This window comes from Anolis carolinensis, chromosome 3 (assembly GCF_035594765.1).
Source record: "Anolis carolinensis isolate JA03-04 chromosome 3, rAnoCar3.1.pri, whole genome shotgun sequence".
Classification (NCBI taxonomy): Eukaryota; Metazoa; Chordata; class Lepidosauria; order Squamata; family Dactyloidae; genus Anolis; species Anolis carolinensis.
Window position 1 is genome coordinate 95,297,028 of NC_085843.1, and position 19,987 is coordinate 95,317,014.

At 39.4% G+C, this 19,987-nt stretch overlaps 1 protein-coding gene across 1 annotated transcript; it reads right to left on the reverse strand.

Moving 5' to 3' along the window:
* Positions 1–8,315: 8,315 nt before the first annotated feature.
* Positions 8,316–15,739, reverse strand: sat1 (spermidine/spermine N1-acetyltransferase 1). Its single transcript, XM_003218841.4, has 6 exons — positions 15,471–15,739; positions 12,853–12,904; positions 12,669–12,752; positions 11,072–11,173; positions 10,907–10,947; positions 8,316–8,828 (listed from the first exon to the last, which is right to left on the reverse strand). Exons 1-6 carry the CDS (start codon positions 15,534–15,536, stop codon positions 8,658–8,660), a joined length of 516 nt encoding a protein of 171 aa, XP_003218889.1. The 5' UTR covers positions 15,537–15,739; the 3' UTR covers positions 8,316–8,657.
* Positions 15,740–19,987: the final 4,248 nt, after the last annotated feature.

The window sequence follows — 19,987 nt, forward strand, 5'->3', positions numbered from 1 at the left end:
TTGTCTTTCCCCCTGCTTTTCTTATATTCACTTGTTCAGACATCATCCTTACATTGTATAGTCTACTCTAGGGAAAACAAATTCACATTCTTAGTGAGAACAAAGCTTATTTGTGTTGTGGCGGGAGACAAAGAGCCAAACATATCAGCATTAAAATTGTGTCTAGCAGTATGTTTGCAAATTTGACAACGGGACCATAAATATAATGACCTAGTCTTTTGTTTGAGCTTTCCCCACCCCATCAAACTCTTCTGGATGTCAAAAAATCAGTGGGAAAGTGTATAATGGGGCATCTGTGAGCTGCTCTCTATAGATTGATGGGAACCAAACTCTTTGTTTGTTTGTTTTGTAAGGAATTTTTCCTGCCTGAATACACAGCTCAGTAAGGGTCATGTTGATCTGGTGGGAACTGACTATAGCATAGCTAATGATTTATTCTTGGCCGGCTAGAAAGGAGGACCATAGAACAGCAGAATGCAAACATCTTGTGTAACATAAAAGATTTTATTGCTTAACAGTCATTTTTCATTTGTTATTTCCAAAGTAAATATAGCCTGGCAGAATAAAAATACTGACGAAACTAAGCAGTTTTGTGAATTCTAGACCATCAAAATGGGAATTTTTTTCATTGTCTTTTATAGGATTGTACTGCCATATATTGTGTACTATTTTGTGTGATTATTTGTGGAGTCCATTAGTTTAGGAAGTGTTTAGGTCAGGAAAATGCTATATGACAGTAATTCTGTCCTATTAATAACAACAATTGCTGTGTATATATAGAGGGGGAAACAGTGCAATGGATCTCAGTATTAGCAGATTACTGAGTAATATAACAATGCCTCCAGGCTTTGATTTAACAAAGGCCCTACTATTCTTATTCTCCCCCTTCCAAAAAGGTGGATCACTGGCTCTTCTGTGTCCATGCAGGCCATTTCAGTGTTAACATTTACTTCATTATTTGCATTTCTTTCCATCAGAAAGATTTACAATTGAGTGCCATTTTATTAACTTCATTTTAGATTTTAGTCTACAATTCTAAGGATTGGGCCTATAAAAATTAATAATAACCTGCAATTGTGTAGAACATGTTTTATAATAGCTAAAAGCTAATTTCCTCCTTCAAGTACTTGCCAGCGAGATGCATCCACGATCGTAAACTGGGCATGAAGACACCATCTTGTTTGTCCTCAATCTGGTATATGGCCTCTAAGCAATATATTCAGTTAGATTTCATAGCTGATTGGCTATTCTTCCACCTTCGTGGTGCTAACTGACCCTTAAAGTACAATCAGCCTTCCACATTTGCTGAGGTTAGGGTACCTGAAAACCTCTCTAGCAATTTAAAGGTCCTCCAGTGTGACTCTGCAGTCAACTGTTAAATCTGTATTTAACTGCTTATGTTTTTATTCTTTTGTATTGTTGTGTATTGGCATCGAATTCTGCCAGTTTTGTAAGCCGCCCTGAGTCCCTTCGGGTGAGAAGGGCGGGATAGAAACGATGGAAATAAATAAACTTTTGCCAGAAGTTGTCCAGAGAATTGTGTTGGAGGATCTACAAATGCATTGAAAAATAATATCTCTAGGAATCTCTAGGTCCTCCAGCATGACTCTATGGGCAATTTCTGGCAGAATTATATCCACAAACATGAAGCTTACAAATCTGGAGGGCCAACAATATGTTAAATTATATTATTATTATTATTATTATTATTATTATTGACACAACGACGTTGTATGACACAGCAAACAAGATAGATATGCTGGGTTTCGTTTCACAAAATCACAAGTCGAACACTTCCCAAGTGTCTAGGACTGTGTGATGTATTTTCGGATGATGCGTGCAGATCCCAGCAGGGTGGCTTTTTGCAGTTGGCAGATCGTAATTTTGTCAATGCCTATTGTTTCCAAATGCCGGCTGAGATCTTTCGGCACGGCACCCAGTGTGCCCATCACCACCGGGACCACCTGCACTGGTTTCTGCCAGAGTCTTTGCAGTTCAATCTTGAGGTCCTGAGTTTTTCCTGTTGTTTTTCGTCAATGCGACTGTCACCTGGGATGGCAACATCAATGATCCAAACCTTGTTCTTTTCCACAACTGTGATGTCTGGTGTGTTGTGTTCCAGAACTTTGTCAGTCTGGATTCGGAAGTCCCACATCTTTGCGTGCTCATTTTCCAATACTTTTGCAGGTTTGTGATCCCACCAGTTCTTTGCTGCTGGCAGGTGGTACTTGAGGCATAAGTTCCAATGAATCATTTGGGCCACATAGTTGTGCCTCTGTTTGTAGTCTGTCTGTGCAATTTTCTTACAGCAGCTGAGGATATGATCAATGGTTTCATCGGTTTCCTTGCACAGTCTGCATTTTGGGTCATCAGCTGATTTTTCGATCTTGGCCTTAATTGCATTTGTCCTGATGGCTTGCTCCTGGGCTGCAAGGATCAGGCCTTCTGTCTCCTTCTTCAGGGTCCCATTTGTGAGCCAGAGCCAGGTCTTCTCCTTATCAGCTTTTCCTTCAATTTTGTCAAGGAATTTTCCATGCAATGTTTTGTTGTGCCAGTTGTCAGCTCTAGTTTGTAGTGTGGTTTTCTTGTACTGGTTTTTTGTCTGCTGTGCTTTGAGGAGTTTCTGATTTTTGACTTCAATCAAAGCAGGTTCTTCACTTTGCTTTACATATTCTGCCAGGGCATGTTCTTCTTCTTTGACTGCTTGTTTGACTTGTAAGAGTCCTCTGCCCCCTGATCTTCTAGGCAGATAGAGCCGGTCAACATCGCTGCGGGGGTGCAGGGAATGATGGATGGTCATGAGTTTTCTTGTTTTTCTGTCCAAATTGTCCAGTTCCATCTGTGTCCAGTTTATGATGCCAGCAGTATATCTTATGACAGGTATGGCCCAGGTGTTTATGGCCTTGATGGTGTTGCCTCCATTGAGCTTGCTTTTGAGAATTTTTCTGACCCTTTGTGTGTATTCGTTGCTGACCACAGTTTTCACATGTTCATGCTTGATGTTGTCCAGCTGTAATATGCCCAGATATTTATAGGCCTCTGGCTGGTGACACTTTATTGTTTGGCCATTAGGCATATTTATGCCCTCACTTTCAATGATTTTTCCCTTCTTCAATGCCACTGTCGAACATTTGTCCAAACCAAACTCCATGTTGATATCAGTGCTAAAAATTCGGACAGTGTTGGTCAGAGACTGAATTTCAGTTTCTGTTTTCCCATATAGCTTCAGGTCATCCATGTACATCAAATGTGAAATTTTGTGAGAATTCTTAGATGTTTGGTAGCCGAGATTTGTTTTTTGTAAGATTGTTGACAGAGGGATCATGGCAATAATGAAAAGCAGAGGGGACAATGAATCTCCCTGGAAAATTCCTCTTCTGATGTTGACAAGTCCATAGCTTTCATTTCCAACAAACAGTTCAGTTTTCCAGTGCTCCATCATGTTTTCAATGAAGGTGCCAACGTTTTTACAAATCCCGATGGCGTCCAGGCACTTGATGATCGAGCTGTGTGGGAGTGAGTCAAAGGCCTTTTTGTAGTCAATCCACGTCATGTGAAGATTAGCTTTTCGGCTCTTACAGTTCTCCAGGATCATTTTGTCAATCAATAACTGGTCTTTTGTGCCCCTGCTTTTCCGTTTGTTGCCTTTCTGTTCATCTGGCAAGATGTTTTTTTCTTCAAGATAGTCTTGAATTCTGTCAGCTATGATGCCAGTCAGTAGTTTAAACATAGTGGGCAGACACGTTATTGGCCTGTAGTTTCCTGGTGCTGCTCCTTTTGTTGGATCCTTTTGTATCAGGTATGTTCTTCCAGTTGTTAGCCATTCACTGATACTTCCTTTCTGCAGCATCTCATTGAATTGTTGGGCCATTTTTCCATGTAAACTAATCAGATGTTTGAGCCAAAATCCATGAAGTTGATCACTACCAGGCGATGTCCAGCTCTTGACTTTTTGCACTCGTTTGCTGATCATTTCAGTTGTTATTTCCATCAGTTCCATTTTGTTCTGTGAGAATTTTCCTTCAAACTCCTTTATCCACCCAGCGTTTTTGTTGTAGTTTTTATTGTTTTCCCAAAGTTCTTTCCAGAACTTTGTTGTTGCAGTTTTCTCTGGTTTTATGGTTACTGTGTCTGTTGTTTGGTTCAGACTCTGGTAGAACCGTCTTTGGTCTGATTGAAACAGTTGATTTTGTCTGTACTGGATGATTCTGGCTTCATACCTTTCAATTTTTCTGGCTGTTGCTGTAATTTGTTCTTTCACGATCTCCAAAGCTTCTTCAATTTTTCTGGTGTTCAGCCAGTACTTTCGGATCAGGTATTGCTTGATTCTTCAGTTTCTTCTCTTTCATATTTTTCGGGTTACTTGCATCTAATCTAAGCTTTTTGATTTTCAACTCCAGCCTGACCTTCCACTTTGGTTTTCCAGTCAATTTTCTTTGGGGCTGCCTTGGTTGTAGGAGCCCAAGCTCTTCTGTTACTATCACTGCTGCACTGTAGGCATACTGGTTTGTTTGTTCAATTGATGTTATTTGGACAGTGGAGAGTACTGTATTCACATCTTTCATGAGAGGTGCCAGTTGTCTCTTGGGCACTGTTTTTAGAGTTGGGAGCCGCTTTCTTATTGCATTTGCTGCAGCATGAGCCACGATCTTATCCTTGAGCTCTTGTTGTCTTGCTGTCAAGGTTCCTGGTGGTTCAACGGGTGTTTCAAGTGCTGGTTCTTCAAATTCTTGCAAAAGCTCCACTCTTTCTTCTGGTTCAATCTGTTCCACCATTCCAAGTGTTGCTGGAGTCTCTGCTGCTGTCTGTGCTGTGGTCTGATGGTGATTTACTTTGCAAATTTTCTGGATTTCTTCAAGTTCAACTTCACTGAACACTTTGTTTCTGATTATGAATCTTCGTTGGTCAGCCAGTCGGGGTTCTGTTATCTGTGAGTCAGGGTACTCTTGTTTCCACAGTTGATGCATCCTTTTTTGGTAGCCACGCCTTTGAGGAACTAAGAGCACCTAACCCATTAGCATTATGGAGAATCAAACCCAAACGAAGTCTATACTGGCTCGGTCGTCGCCCAGGATAAAAAGGACCGCGGTGGATGCTGCTGATTCTGGACATCCATCGACAAGTGGGCTACGGAATCATCAAAACCCAAATGAACAGTCACAGAAGCGGCAGAAATACACAATGCCAGAAAACCGCACTATTATTATTATTATTATTATTATTATTATTATTATTATTATTATTATTATTATTTACAGTATTTATATTCCGCCCTTCTCACCCCGAAGGGGACTCAGGGTGGATCACATTACACATATAAGGCAAACATTCAATGCCTTAACATAGAACAAAGACAGAAGACAAACGCAAGCTCTGAGCTGGCCTCGAACTCATGACCTCTTGGTCAGAGTGATTTGAAATTATATTGAAAAATCCCTTTAAAAGTCATTACATTTCTGTTTTAGATGGGTAACATCTTTAATAAAACCCACAAAATAAAGTGTCTTATATAAACTTTGTATGACAATTAAGGAAATTTGTCAGTACTCTACATGGGCTACCAAACCTTCTGGTCCTCAGGCAAAAGAGGTTGGTTGATTAGTAGGAATATAGTCAAGGGCAGAAATTCAGAGAGGCATCAGGATCACACATGAGTACCGGCAGGTATGGCTGACACATGCTTCAAGTAAGTTTTCTGTATACAGTCCAGCATAAGAGAAAATGCTTCATCTACTGTTGGAAATTAGCTCCCCCCACCCAACCCTTTAAAAACTAAGTTGAGCTTTGAAAAACAAGTCTCATTTCCTGTTTGAATAATAACCACAGAAGCTGATTTTCATGTTCTGATGAAGCACTGTGGTATATGAACTGCATGTTTTGAACTAGAGGAAGAACAAAGAAATATTTGGGTGATACAATTCTAGTCCGTTGCAGCATACTGCCTTATAGTTCAATTTTTCTTGGTAATCATGCTGTGGAGATTCACATGATGGTTAAATCTTCCTGTGTTTCTTTACACCATTGTCCTGCTGGTGTCATCTGAATACTCCCATGGAATTATAGCCAAAAATACAACAAATGGTTCCTGTACGCCTGAAAAATGTATGGCTCAAAAGAACCCAGAGTAATCATCATAAATAACAATTTAACAAGTTGTTAAAATTATTTTCTTACTTGACAATATTGTTTTTTAATGCAATTTAACCAGCAATCAGTAAGAGGTTTCCTTACTTCCCACACACAGGATTGTGCAATTAACCCTATAAAAACACCAAACACTTCAGACCCTCTGTAGACAATATTCAGAAATCCTTACTCAGGGTGATGGTTGCTATTTATTTTACATAACCAGATGTACAAGGTGTAAAGGTTATACCTGACTGTTCGTGGAGGTTAATGATTAAACTAGGTATTGAGTAGACAGACTGCGTTTTCCTACATCTTAGATTTCTTGGTGGATGCCTAAGTAAGGACCACCTTTACAAAAATTAAAATAAGGGCATAAAATTGGCACTGAGTTCTCAGTCTTGTGGAAACCTTACATAGTAAGACAAACTAATACAATTCTGTCTAAAAGATGTTATGTTTTAGCCAATATTTGTATCACCAAATTAACAAAGCTAAAGAATAAACGTTGGTTTTGATAGTTTGAATACTCACGGTATGTTAGGTCCTAGTAATCTGCCTCTTTTGACTTGTGTTTCTGGGCACTTTTTGTGGAGTTATTTGCACAGCAATTTCTTAATGCAAGAATTGCTTTATTTGTTTCCATTTTACCAAAAGTTTGTGTTGAACATATCTTGAAACTTGCAAAATATGAATTGTGAAATCCATTTATTATTTCAGGTGTATTGTCATTTTATTATTGTATTCTTCCTACCAACAAACGATGCCATCTTTGCATAGGTACAATTTCTGAATTAGCCACTTGGTTACCTATGCTCTTTACTCCTAGACTTGGATAGAACACAAACTGTAGGCTAAACACTAAGACTCTCTCTCTCTGCTATATTGACTGCAGCCAACAAATGCAGCTAGCAGCCTTTGCCAGAATTTTGTGGTTAGAATGTGGAACATTTCTGCCTCCTAGCCTCACGCCTATATATCTATATGCTGCTCTTGCAGTCAATATGGAAGAGTGTTAGTGTTTAGCCTACAGCACACCTCTTGTGTTTAGTCTAAGTCTAGGAGTAAAGAATCAGAGTTGGAAGAGACCTCATGGGCCATCCCGTCCAGCATAGGTAACCAATGTAAATATAGATTTGCTAATTCTGGTTTTGAGTTCCCTTGCTGCCACATTGCCACATTGAATCTTTAATCTCAACTTCTAATGTCCACAATTATGTTTTACAGGGCAGTTGTAGAGGCCAATACATTCATAACTGCAAACCACATTGGATAATCAGTATACTTTTTTCCTATATTATTGATAATTCCTGTATTTCTATTTTGGTCTGTATGTACTAAAGTGGAAAAAAATGGAAACAGCTTTGCAAGGCACAAAATGTCAGTGTGATAGTTTGTATGAGATTATGTACTTTACCCATTGGCTCGTACTACTTGGTGCAGTGAGGCCAGAACATTTTAACCCAGAATAAAGGCATTAAGATGGCCTCATTTCCTTTCCACCATACCCCACCTTTCATTATCTTCTTTTATGATGAGGCCACTTACCATTCATTTCTCTGAAACTATCTTTTTAATCCATATAAAAATGTCAATTGAAGACTCATTATTCTAGGTGTTCAGTACCATCTTAGAACTCGTTGTGTGCCTTTGAGTCATTTCCAACTTATGGCAACCCTAATATGAACTTATTGAAAAGCTTTCTTGGCATGACTTTTTCAGAGTGGATTTGCCATGTCCTTCTGAAGCTATGACTTGCCTAAGGTGGATTCCCTTGACCAGCTAGGGATTGGAAGCCTGGTCTCCTGTAGTTTAACCCAACCATTACATCATGCTGGAATGTGAAGCTAACAGTGGAAAGAGGAGGCAATTTAAGGGATAGCATACTCGGCTTAGTGAGAAGGAGGTAAGTTGTGACGAGAACAGGAAATATTTCATGGCTATGTAATGGGTTTTTTTGGGGGGGGGGGGTGTTGATCTGCAATGATGGGAGTTGTAGTTCACCCACATCCTTATGCTTTTTTTCTTAATGGGACAATTCATTAATTCCAAAACCAAACAATGACTATTTTGAATATTTATCTTTATAAAAGACCTAAACCGGGTATTGCTGGGTACCTAAGCTAGTACATTATAAATAAGAGCAGTCACAATCCGCTGTTTAAAAGGAGTACATCAATTTACTGTCATTGAAATGAAAAACATAGTTTATTGTCTTATGAACACAATTAAAAAACCTATTTGTGTACACTGTACACATTTGAATGACACTTACAAGAATGAAGTTACATACAATATACATTTTAGGATCCCAAGGTATACTGATCGGAGGATGGAGACAGGCAATCAACTGACTCTGCAACTGTCACCAACTGTAGATGCACCATTTTATTTATGCCTCTGGTCATAGAGCTTTTCAATCAGGGTCCAAACAAACTACTTCAAAATACAGTAAAGTGGTTGAAAGTAAGGCAGGAAAAAGATAGTAAAAAGAAATAATGTGAAATTTGCTGTTGTTTTGACAAAACTCTTCACTCTTCGGTTGCCATTTTCACCAAATACTCCTTGTCTATTTTGAAGAGTCTCCAGCCTTCCTCCGATGATAGGTCAGACGCTCCCCGTCGCTTGTAGAACCTAATGGAAGGCTCATTCCACTCTGCCACTAAGAAGTGCATACTGCTACAGCGACACTTGACAGCCATCTGGGGAAAGCACAGGGGATATGAACAACAGGGGGGGATTTTGTATCTAGGGGACATGATAGTGGTTATTCTGTTACTGATCGAGACTGGGATAGGCAGATTTTGAGTCATCGACCCCTAATGAACTTTCCACTCAGAATATCTAAAGAATTGTAGGATTTCAAGATAGTTTCCAAGAATACAGTCGTACCTTCACATTTGCGCTTGTGATATTTGTGGATATGATTATTCACAAAAGACAAAGACATTTCTAGGGGAACACCTCTCTAGGACCTCCAGTACAATTATATGGTCACTTTACAATAAAAGTCAACCACAGAATTCTAAAGAGAAAACCTCCATGGAAATATCTGGGGCCTCCAATGTAATTATATAAGTATCTTATAGCAAAGTCAACCAGAGTCATGCAAGAAGACCCTGAAATTCCTAAAGAAGTATTCCCTCATGTTGTTTTTTTAAAAAATTCATATCCATTTCCTCCCCACTTTCATGGGTCCCGTGTCCCTAACTCCAATTAATGTGGAGGGCTAATTTTATTCCTAGAATGCTTATTGACATGTTTGTAGGCTCAATATGAAAGGTATTTACAGAATAACATCAATTGAGAACTAGAAAAAATAGCCACAACACAAAAATATATGAAAGGCATGGTTGACAACAAAAAGTCACTAATTCCAATGAAGTGGTGTACTATTGCTGAACTATACTTCACAGGAATACACTTCATGGATCTCTAAGTTGCATTCCTTCTGGACACATTACTTCTTTTCCTGCCTTTGTTAGAAAGTCAAACAATGGTAACAAGACAAATTATAATCCTTACAGGCGCATGAGTAATACACAAATACAAACTGTTTACAGCATTACATCAAACATTATATTCATGTTTGTATGTTTTTTCGGTAACATAAATATGTTCAATAACTGAGTACAACTTTAAATTCCAGTATTGTCCCACGTAGATAAACGTCTTAGAAATGCATTTTGACCATGCATTTCTAAGATGTTTATCTACGTGGGACAATACTGGAATTTAAAGTTGTACTCAGTTATTGAACATACTTATATTCATGTTTGTATGTTTTTTCGGTAACATAATGTTTGATGTAATGCTGTAAACAGTTTGTATTTGTGTATTACTCATGCGCCTGTAAGGATTATAATTTGTCTGTTACCATTGTTTGATTCTGTATATTAGTTAGTAATAGGACAACTGTATCTTTACACGTATTATAGATTTCTGTGTACTTTAGTGTTTGTTAGAAAATCGCCTTGGAAAATCTCACCTTCAGAATGATTTAAAGTGTTACTACAGTGTTCCCTCATTTATTGCGGGGGTTAGGTTCCAGGACCACCCACAATAAGTGAAAATCCGCGAAGTAGGGACGCTATATATTTATACATTATTTTAGTAAGTACAATAGTCTCACTTATCCAAGCCTCTGGATAATCCAAGCCATTTTTGTAGTCAATGTTTTCAATATATCGTAATATTTTGGTGCTAAATTCGTAAATACAGTAATTACATCAGAACATTACTGCATATTGAACTACTTTTTCTGTCAAATTTGTTGTATAACATGAAGTTTTGGTGCTTAATTTGTAAAATCATAACCTAATTTGATGTTTAATAGGCTTTTCCTTAATCCCTCATTATCCAAGATATTCACTTATCCAAGCTTCTGCCGGCCCGTTTAGCTTGGATAAGTGAGACTCTACTGTATACACTATTTTAAGTCTTTATCAACCAATCATGTGTTGATAAATCACCGCCTCCTCCTGTTGCCACTAGGACTCCTTTTTTCTCCCTTTGGCTTCTCCTTCCCTTCCTTAGGTTGTAAAATTGTAATTTTTTATGATTTATGAAAAATCCACAAAGAGCAAACTGCAAAGTAGTGAGGGAACATTGTATACATAATTCAGTGTGTTACCATAATAAAGTGGGTTTGGAACACATTTCTCTAGCTATTGCAGTAGTTGCTTTTATGATAGCTCCATCGGATGACCAACTTCTTTGGTTTGACATTTTAGAAAAGAGTTTTCTTTTAAATGATGGAAAACTACCTGCGACTACATACCTTACTCAGATGCTTCAGAATTTCCGAACCAATGCCCAAACCTAAAAAGAAGAGAATTTCAGTTTTAGTCACTTGCATCTGCACCAGTCCCCATACCTGGAGAAAGCCAGGATAAAAGTAAAAGAAGTAAATAAAGTAAATTAGTCCCAAATACGTCTTAATTACCTCTGAACTCATTCATCACAAAGAAGTCTTCAAGATACAACAGTTTTCCAATCCATGGATCATAGGTGAAATAATACATGGCAAAGCCCACAATACTGTAACCTGAAACACAATATTACATTTACATTAAATATATATATATATTTAAAAACCATGTTAGTATACTTCAAGTCTTACATGCAAATATGAAAATGGACATTCCAAACATGCAAAATTAATGTTATGCTGCAACAAGGAAAGTTTATAATGCAATGTATGTCAGAAATACTCCCTGTTAAAGTAGGGTGGAGTTTCCCACTGAATAAAAATGGTCTCAGAATACTCTACAGCCAGCAGCATATAATGCAGGTATATTTAGCAGAATGTTGCTTCAATGCATAACAGGAACTGCACTACTGTAATAGACTGAAGGTTGTGTTGCCAATTCACATTTTCAGTTTTTTGCTAGAGATGCTTTGCACACAATCTATAGATACCACTCTGAGATACAATTCAAGCTGCTACAATTTTACACGGCAGATCAGAATATTATTGCAGTTATTTCAGCTCTGCTTTCTTTTAAATTTTGGAACATCACAAAAGCAGTCCCTCATATTTGTGTCCCAAGTCAATTTATGTTCACTTGATCACAATGCAGTCGCTCTTGAAACGACATAACTGCGTTGTTTTTGTCTGTGTCAACCAAGATGAAAGTCGGTATCTGATAAAACATTTACATATGTGACTAAGAACAGAGTGACATGCAGGATTTCCGATCTACCGAGTTTTTTTGTAAAAAAATTTTTCCTCTTTCTTTTCGAGGTCAATATTTGGGGATAATATTCGTCCCTGGAGACCTTACCTCATATATCATGATCATCTACTTTATTGTGTAACGGATCTTTTAGTTACCTCCCCGCCCATCCATGTACACGGAAGGGCCATGTACATGGCGAAGCTAGAGACTGTAACCTGAAGATTGGGGACAAATTAAAAAAAACATGTGATTCAACAGGATTACAAAGCTGTAAATTAGGGTCAAACAAGAACAACCATGTAATGAACTGGAACTACGAAATTATCACTACTAGTAAACTGGGTTTTCCATGGTCTTTCAGAGAGATAACTGACAATTCAGAAAAGGAGATACTAGATTGGATCCAGAGCTGGCTCCCACTAGTGGGCACACTCCCTGAGTGCAGTGCTCAGTGCTCTCTAGCCATAAGAAAGGCAGGGGAAGTGATTTTTGCCAATTCCCCCCTCCCCCTGCAACCTCCCAATACCATCTTCCACACTGCTTCAGAGTATATATTCCGGAACATAGTTTAGGGTGAAAACGTATGTAGGAAGTTGCAGGGGGAAATCAGCAAAAATTGCTTCCTTCCCCATGCTGCCGTTGGAAATGCTCTGCTGGACCAAAGGCCCTCTGCAGACAGAAGGAGCTCTTCCATTTGTGGAAGGCAAGGTCTGGATCCAAATCAAAACTTCCATATTTCTGTAAGCTCAAACATTAGTCCTCAGAAGGAGGTAGTTCTAAAACCTCACATATTGTTCCAAACATTGTTTTTCTACAACCTTTTTGTTTGGAATAAAGACATGAAACCCCCCTGTGCTTCACCTTCAGGTGTCCACTGTTCTTTTGGTACTTCTGCAACGAGGCAGTGATAGAAAGGGTGTTCTCCAAAGCCATCCTCAAGTAGATCTACAGGGCAACAGCAAATGGGTTATCTTGATATCATTTTCCTTTCTTTGAATGACTTTTAAAAATAACATTGCCTTACAGGTTGATTAATATATATTACCTTTTTCCGTCAGTACTACTTGATCCTCCATATCTTCATATTTAGCAAGTTCCTGCCGAAAACAAAACATATAAGTGTTGATAGCTTTCTTTAGTCTATTTTATTTTCTTGTTCCACATATATTTGTGTGTGTGTATAGAAAGAAAATCACATATCATGTATTATAAACTACTGCATCTGTTGCCATCTGAAGAAATGTAAACGATCATTATGTGTACAAATAATGGATAGTTCACATTATGAAAGAACTGCCTTAAAAAGACTGTAGTTGTATTTTTATACATTTTCCTTACTAAATACAATGAGACATAATTGTCAGTAAACACACATTTTACTTTGCAAAATTGAAGCCCTGTTCAAAATTACCTCAGAGCAAGTGCTGAACAGACACGATAGAATTTTGGCCTCTGTCCTGTGTGATTAATGTGTATTTTACAGAAATGCTTTGATCTGTATCTTTTATGGAACTGGATTAATGTGTGTTTCTAGAATTTTTATAGTATTTGTATGTTTTTAACTGTGCTGTGATTTGTCTTGAGCTGTGGGGAGAAGTAGGTCAGAAATAAAATTATCATCATTATTTCCCCAATAACTTGAACTGCTTGGAACGTGAGGAAATAATCATCCAATGAATTAAACAAACCTAGACTCAAACTAACATTAGGAAATGTTCCCTGTATGAAAGCCTCTCTCCCCTGAGCCTGCATCTGTTTGAGCCATATTTAGTAGTAGCCTGGCAAAGGTGAGATCTAATCTATTATAAGTAGGCCATCTTGTCTAACAGAGTTCAAGGACACAAACTGTTGACTCAATTTCCATGACGTTTTGCTTTGGAAAGAGGGCAAAGGCAGCACAGCCTCTTTCACAAGAGTAGGGAGGGGTTATTTTGTCAACGCAGGCCAAAGTATCTGGGCCTACAAGAAAAGCTGTTTATGGAACAAACAGTTCTCCGTTCCTACACGTGTACCTTTGCCCTCAGCATTCCACAAGCAAGGCATTTTCAGTACAGTTGGCCTTCCATATCCACAGATTCAACCACCTACAGGCTGAAAATATATCCTTTTTAAAAATTCCAAAAAGGAAAGCTTGATTTAACCATTTTATTTAAGTAACACTATTACAGGAACAAACTCTAGCAGAGACCAAGGGTCTACTTTACAAGCAGATGGGTTATGTGACTTTAAAAGAACACACTGTTCCAGAGCTTCCAGAAAAATTGACCTGTAAGTGACATCACCAGCCCATCTACACAGACCATTTGATGCAGTTCAAAGTTCACTTTAACGTAGCCAGCCAGGTATCAAACTCCCACAAATGCATGTTAATAGTACTTGTGTGGGAAATATAGATGTATTAACTATAAAATTATTTTTCCCATCAATCCCCTTCCTCTTCTTTGATGATATATCGGATATTTATATACTGCAACTCTAATCTATGAACCAAAGCTCCACAACCCCTACCCCTACTTTTACTTTCCTTGTGTGCGTGAATATTTTGTGATTTTTAAATGTTTAATAAAAGCTATGGACCGCGCCTCCCCCCCCCCAATGAAATAAAAACAACAAAAACAGAATTTAAAAAGTGTGCTAAAGAAAGTCCTTAATACTCTTCAACACTCTGTGGTTTGTGCAGTCACCATCCAGGGAAATTAGGCTAGCCCCCACCCTCCAATGTTTTTGGTTCAACCTAAAAACTTGGCTCTTTAACCAATCTCTTCAATACATACACAGCCCAAAAGGTTTAAATTGTAGATCCATTGGTTTTCACTGAAAGCACTTTATATTATCGGTTGGTTGTTACTTATTTTATGTCTATAATTACTGTAACATTTTATTGATGTCTATTTTAGGATTGATTTTATTGTGGTATAGTTTTATGTATTGAGGATGTAAATTATGCTTTCTTTTGATATTGATGTATCTGTATTTATTGCACCATATGCACTGTTCCATTATGAGTGCCCTTTGGGGAGATGGTGGCAGGGTAGAAATAAAATTTGTTATTATCTGCACTTCCAATACCGGCTTGGAACTGCATTAAATTGCCAGTATAGATGGGGGCCCAAGTTCCTCTGGGTCTAATGGGGCTCACTTCCAAGCAACTAGGCATTCAAATGAGGAAGAGAACCACCCTCTCTAGCTGCCCTTAACGCTTCCTAAAAGCAGCTGGGGTTAGAAGATTAAAGGGGGGGGGGGGGGGGGGAAAGGAGCCACGTCAGCACTCATGGTTGGGAGGAGATAACCTTGGACTCCACCTCAAACCTTCACTTTATTTTCCAACCACATATTACAAAAATTACATATTATCATAGCTGGGAGTGGATGGGATTTGGGTTTTCGTGGACTATAAATCCTAATATGGTGAGAGATTTCGGGTCTTCGTAGTAGCCAAAAAGCAAGCACCCCTCTTCTGTGTATGTATCAGACATGGGCAAACTTGGGCCCTTCCTCCAGGTGTTTTGGACTTCAACTCCCATCATTCCGCACAGCCTCGGGCCCCTTCCTTTTCCCCCTCAGCCGCTTAAGTGGGAGTTGAAGTCCAGAACACCTGGAGGGAGGGCCCATGTTGGCCCGTACCTGCTCTAGGCCCATCTGAGTGGTACCTTTAGGAGGTACCTTTATGAGGCGCAGAATGTCAGCGCAGTCCTCAGGCCGCGCGGCGCGGATAACGAACGACTCCATTTCCGACGGCGTTTCCCTTTGCGTCCCCCGCCTCGATTGAGTCCCCGATAATTGAAGAGCAGGAGGAGCAGTTTCTTCATTCGCGTCCTGGGCGCAGCGACGGCGAGGCACGGGTAGTCAGGCGGACAGCATCCCGTAACGTAGGATCAAGAAGTAAACAAAACCAGCGAATCCGGAAATCGCTCTGCCGGGAACGTTAGGAGGGCTGCGGTATAAATAGCCTGCTGCGGCCACGCCCTCTCGCCACCCCGTCCAATCAGCGCCAGGCGGCCTCCCCTCGCCTCTCGCGCGCCGCCCCTGACGTCATCCTTCTAGGAAATGACTCATTTGGGGGGCAGCCGGAAGGCAAGGCCGCGCCTGGGATGAGGTCGCCCCCTCCTGGGGAAGCCCTTTTCTAGCAGCTACTCTGGAGAATTAATAAAGTAGATTGCTTTGAGTTTTCTGGGCTGTGTGGCCATGTTCCAGAAGCATTCTCTCCTGGCGTTTCGCCCTTATCTATGGCAGCCATCTTCAGAGGTTGTGAGGTTTGTTGAAAACAAGGCAAGTGGTGTTTATATGTCTGTGGAATGTTCAGGATAGGAGAAAAAACTTGTCTGTTTGAGGCAAGTTTGAATGTTGCCATTGGCCACCTTGGTTAACATTAAATAGCCTTGCAGCTTCAAAGATTGGCTGCTTCCTGCCTAGGGAAAATCCTTTGTTGGGAGGTATTAGCTGGCCCTGATTGTTTCCTGTCTGGAATTCCTCTTTTTTTCAGAGTGCTGTTCTTTATTTACTGTCCTGATTTTAGAGTCTACTGTTTATTTACTGTTCTGATGTTAGTTTTTGAATACTGGTAGCCAGATTTTGTTCATTTTCATGGTTTTCTCCTTTCTGCTGATATTGTCTACATGCTTGTGGATTTCAGTGGCTTCTCTGTGTAGTCTGACATGGTGATTGTTAGAGTGGTCCAGCATTTCTGTGTTCTCAAATAATATGCTGTGCCCAGGTTGGTTCATCAAGTGCTCTGCTATGGCTGACTTCTCTGGTTGAGTAAATCTGCAGCACCTTTCCCCCCTGGCAGGAAGCAGCCAAACTTTGAAACTGCAAGGCCATTCAATGTTAATCAAGGTGGCCAATTGCAGCATTCCCACTTGCGTCAAGCAGACAAGAGTTTTCTCCAACCCTGGACATTCCACAGATATATAAACCCCACTTGCCTAGTTTCCAACAAACATCACAACCTCTGAGGATTCCTGCTATAGATGTGGGTGAAACGTCTGGAACATGGCCATACAGCCTGGAAAGCTCACAGCAACCCAGTGATTTTGACTCTGAAATCCTTTGACAACAAATAGAATTAATACAGTTTGACACCGCTTTGACTTTTCAAAAGGTCATTTGCCTTCTTTGTCAAAATACTGGTTCCTCAACATTGTAGGGTTCTGAGGATTCCACAGTATTGAGCGGAAACAGTTAAAGTAGTGTCAAATTGCATTAATTCTAGTGTAGATAACACCCTTAGTGAGATTTAGGTGGTACATCCATCCTGGAGAAACAAGGAAGCGACTGTGAATGTAAAAGACATGAAAACCAAAACAAAACCCTGAAACCTATCAGCCTTCTTTCATTGTGCCATAGCCAAATTTTTAAGCATTCAACTTTCCACAGCCTGAAAATGTACTATTACTACTGCTACGACTACAGCAGACTTTCATAGGGATTGGTCGATGCTGGTTATATGTAGGCCCCTTCTACACAGCTGAATAAAATCCTACATTTTCTGCTTTGAACTGGAATATATGGCAGTGTGGACTCAGATAAGCCAGTTCAAAGCAGATATTGTGGGATTTTCTGCCTTCATGTTCTGGGTTATATGGCTATGTGGAAGGGCCTGTTGTTTCTGGTTGCTTGGGATAGGCTTAACTAATACTATGCCCCATACTATATCATTCCATAAACTCTGTCTGGACTTGATTAATACTGTAACTTAATGTAACACTGTTTTACTGTTTCATAAAAATATTTTTTTAAATGTATTCTTTGATTTTACCTCCAGTTGCTTAAGTTCTGGTTAACTGAGGGTCTATAATACTCCTGCTGCGACTAATAATAATTCCCAAAGCAAATCTGACATTGTATGAAAGTTATCCTACCTAAATACTTTGGATGATACATATTTTGATCTTTTCTTTTCTTTTGGGGTTTTGGAATTGGAATGCCTGTATTTACATTTCAGAAAAGGGATACTTAACCTGTACAAGTTAATTGTTTAATTCATAAACTGATACTAAGACACGAGACTTCAAATCTACAAGCAGCTACATGAAAATGTATAACCAATGATTCATTGACCATCTGGATCATGTTCAGTGGCTTCTCCATATTCGCTTTAGTTAGCCTTTCTCAAAAATGAAATATGCCGAGTCTGAACAAATCTTTCCCTGCTGTCCTCAGCTGGGAGATAAAAGAACATACCAGTATTTCTTTCCATCTAAGACACCGTCAATTGTAAGATGCTCATTAATTTCATTACCACTAACAGAAAAAAGGTTTATTTATATTTAAAAAACACCCTTGTTTCTAACATGCACCCTGCTTTTAGAGATGTTTATGTTGGGAGGGGCGGAGGGGTTGATGTTGTCCAGAATTCAAGTGACAAGGCTTTCTCAAACCTTTTCACGTTTTTTATCTTTTAAAAATAATAAAAATAGTAATGTATATTTCCAGCTCAAAAACTCTTTTTCGCACTCACAAGCAGCATCTACACTACATAATGTATGCAGTTTGATACCATTCCTGTGGATTCATGGGAGTTGGAGTTTAGTGAGGCAGCACTACTCTTTGGCAGGGAAGGTTGAGGACCTTGTGAAACTACAGCTCCCACCATTCCATAGCACTAAGCCATGGCAGTTAAAATGGTGTTAAAACTGTGTTTATTCTACAATGCAGATGCACCCGCAATTGTTCACAGACCCCTCACAATCACACATGAAGACCTATGGTTGAGAAATCCTGTTCTAGACATAGAGATCAAAGAAAACAGCAGACACAAATGTATTTAGAATGTTAACAGCCATTTGCAAAACTTTGGGGGTAATGCTAACTTTCTTTGACTAGGGCTGGATGTACACTGCTCTATATCCCAGGATCTGATCCCAGATTATCTGCTTTGAAGTGGATTTTATGAGTCTACACTGTCAGAAAATCCAGTTCAGTGCAGATAATCTGGATTTTATATGGCAGTGTAGAAGGGGCCTGGGGTCAGATCTTGGGATATAGGGCAGTGTAGATTCAGCCTAAGCGAGCCAATTAACACACATTTAAGTATCACAACAGGAGTTTTTCCTGTTTCAGATAAACCAGGACAGTTTCACTGAGAACAATTTCATGGGTTAATTGGCCACACATCCAGGATTAAGCTACGAAGAATGCTTAATCCTCTTTCCACAAGAAGGCTATTGCCATGGATGACTTCACAAGCGGCTCCACCCCACGTCTTTCAAAGTATAATTCATAACAAAAGACTGAATCATCATACTGTGTAACGTACATAAGTGGCAATTTCCATTTCTTGTTCAGGATATTTATTCCTAACTCTGAGAAGGGAAAAACCAGTCCTCAGATCCATTTCTCTTAATTTTTATTTCAGACCTCACAACCTCTAAGGATGCCTGCCATAGAGGTGGGCAAAATGTCAGGAGAGAATGCTTCTGGAACATGGCCATACAGCCCGGAAAACACACAGCAACCCAAGAATTAAGCTGTTATTGATAGACTGAACTGCCCCAGACATTTTGTCAATGGAGGCAAAAGATGTACTGTTACCAAATCCATTCAAAATAGAGTTCCCAACCAGGATGGTCCAAAGGCTGTTGCTGTGCCTCAAATGTAAAGATTGGTTGTTTATTCGTTCAGTCATTTCTGAATCTTGGTGACCTCATGGACTAGCCCACACCAGAGCTCCCTGTCCACCGTCACCACCCCCAGGTCCTTCAAGGTCAAGCCAGTCACTTCAAGGATAACATTCATCCATCTTGCCCTTGGACAACCCCTCTTCCTCTTTCCTTCCATTTTCCTCAGCATCATTCTATTCTCTAAGCTATCCTGTCTTCTCATTATGTGGCCAAAGTACTTCATCTTTGCCTCTAATATCCTTCCCTCTAGTGAGCAGTCCAGTAAAGATATATAACTAAATATCAAAGCCAGGATTGTCTATGTCAATTGTATTACACATTTCTATGTACAACTGTGAAAGCCAGCAAGTGGGGAAAAAACATTCAGAAGAAAATAATCTCACTTGAAATATGGTGCAAGAGGAGAGTTCTGCAGATATCATTAACTGCCAAAAATACAAATAAAAGGACCTAGAGTAGATCAAACCTGAACATTCCCTAGAAGCCAAGAAGACTGTTATACTTTGTAGATAGCATGAGAAGACAAGAATTGTTAGACAAGACAATAATGCTTGGCAA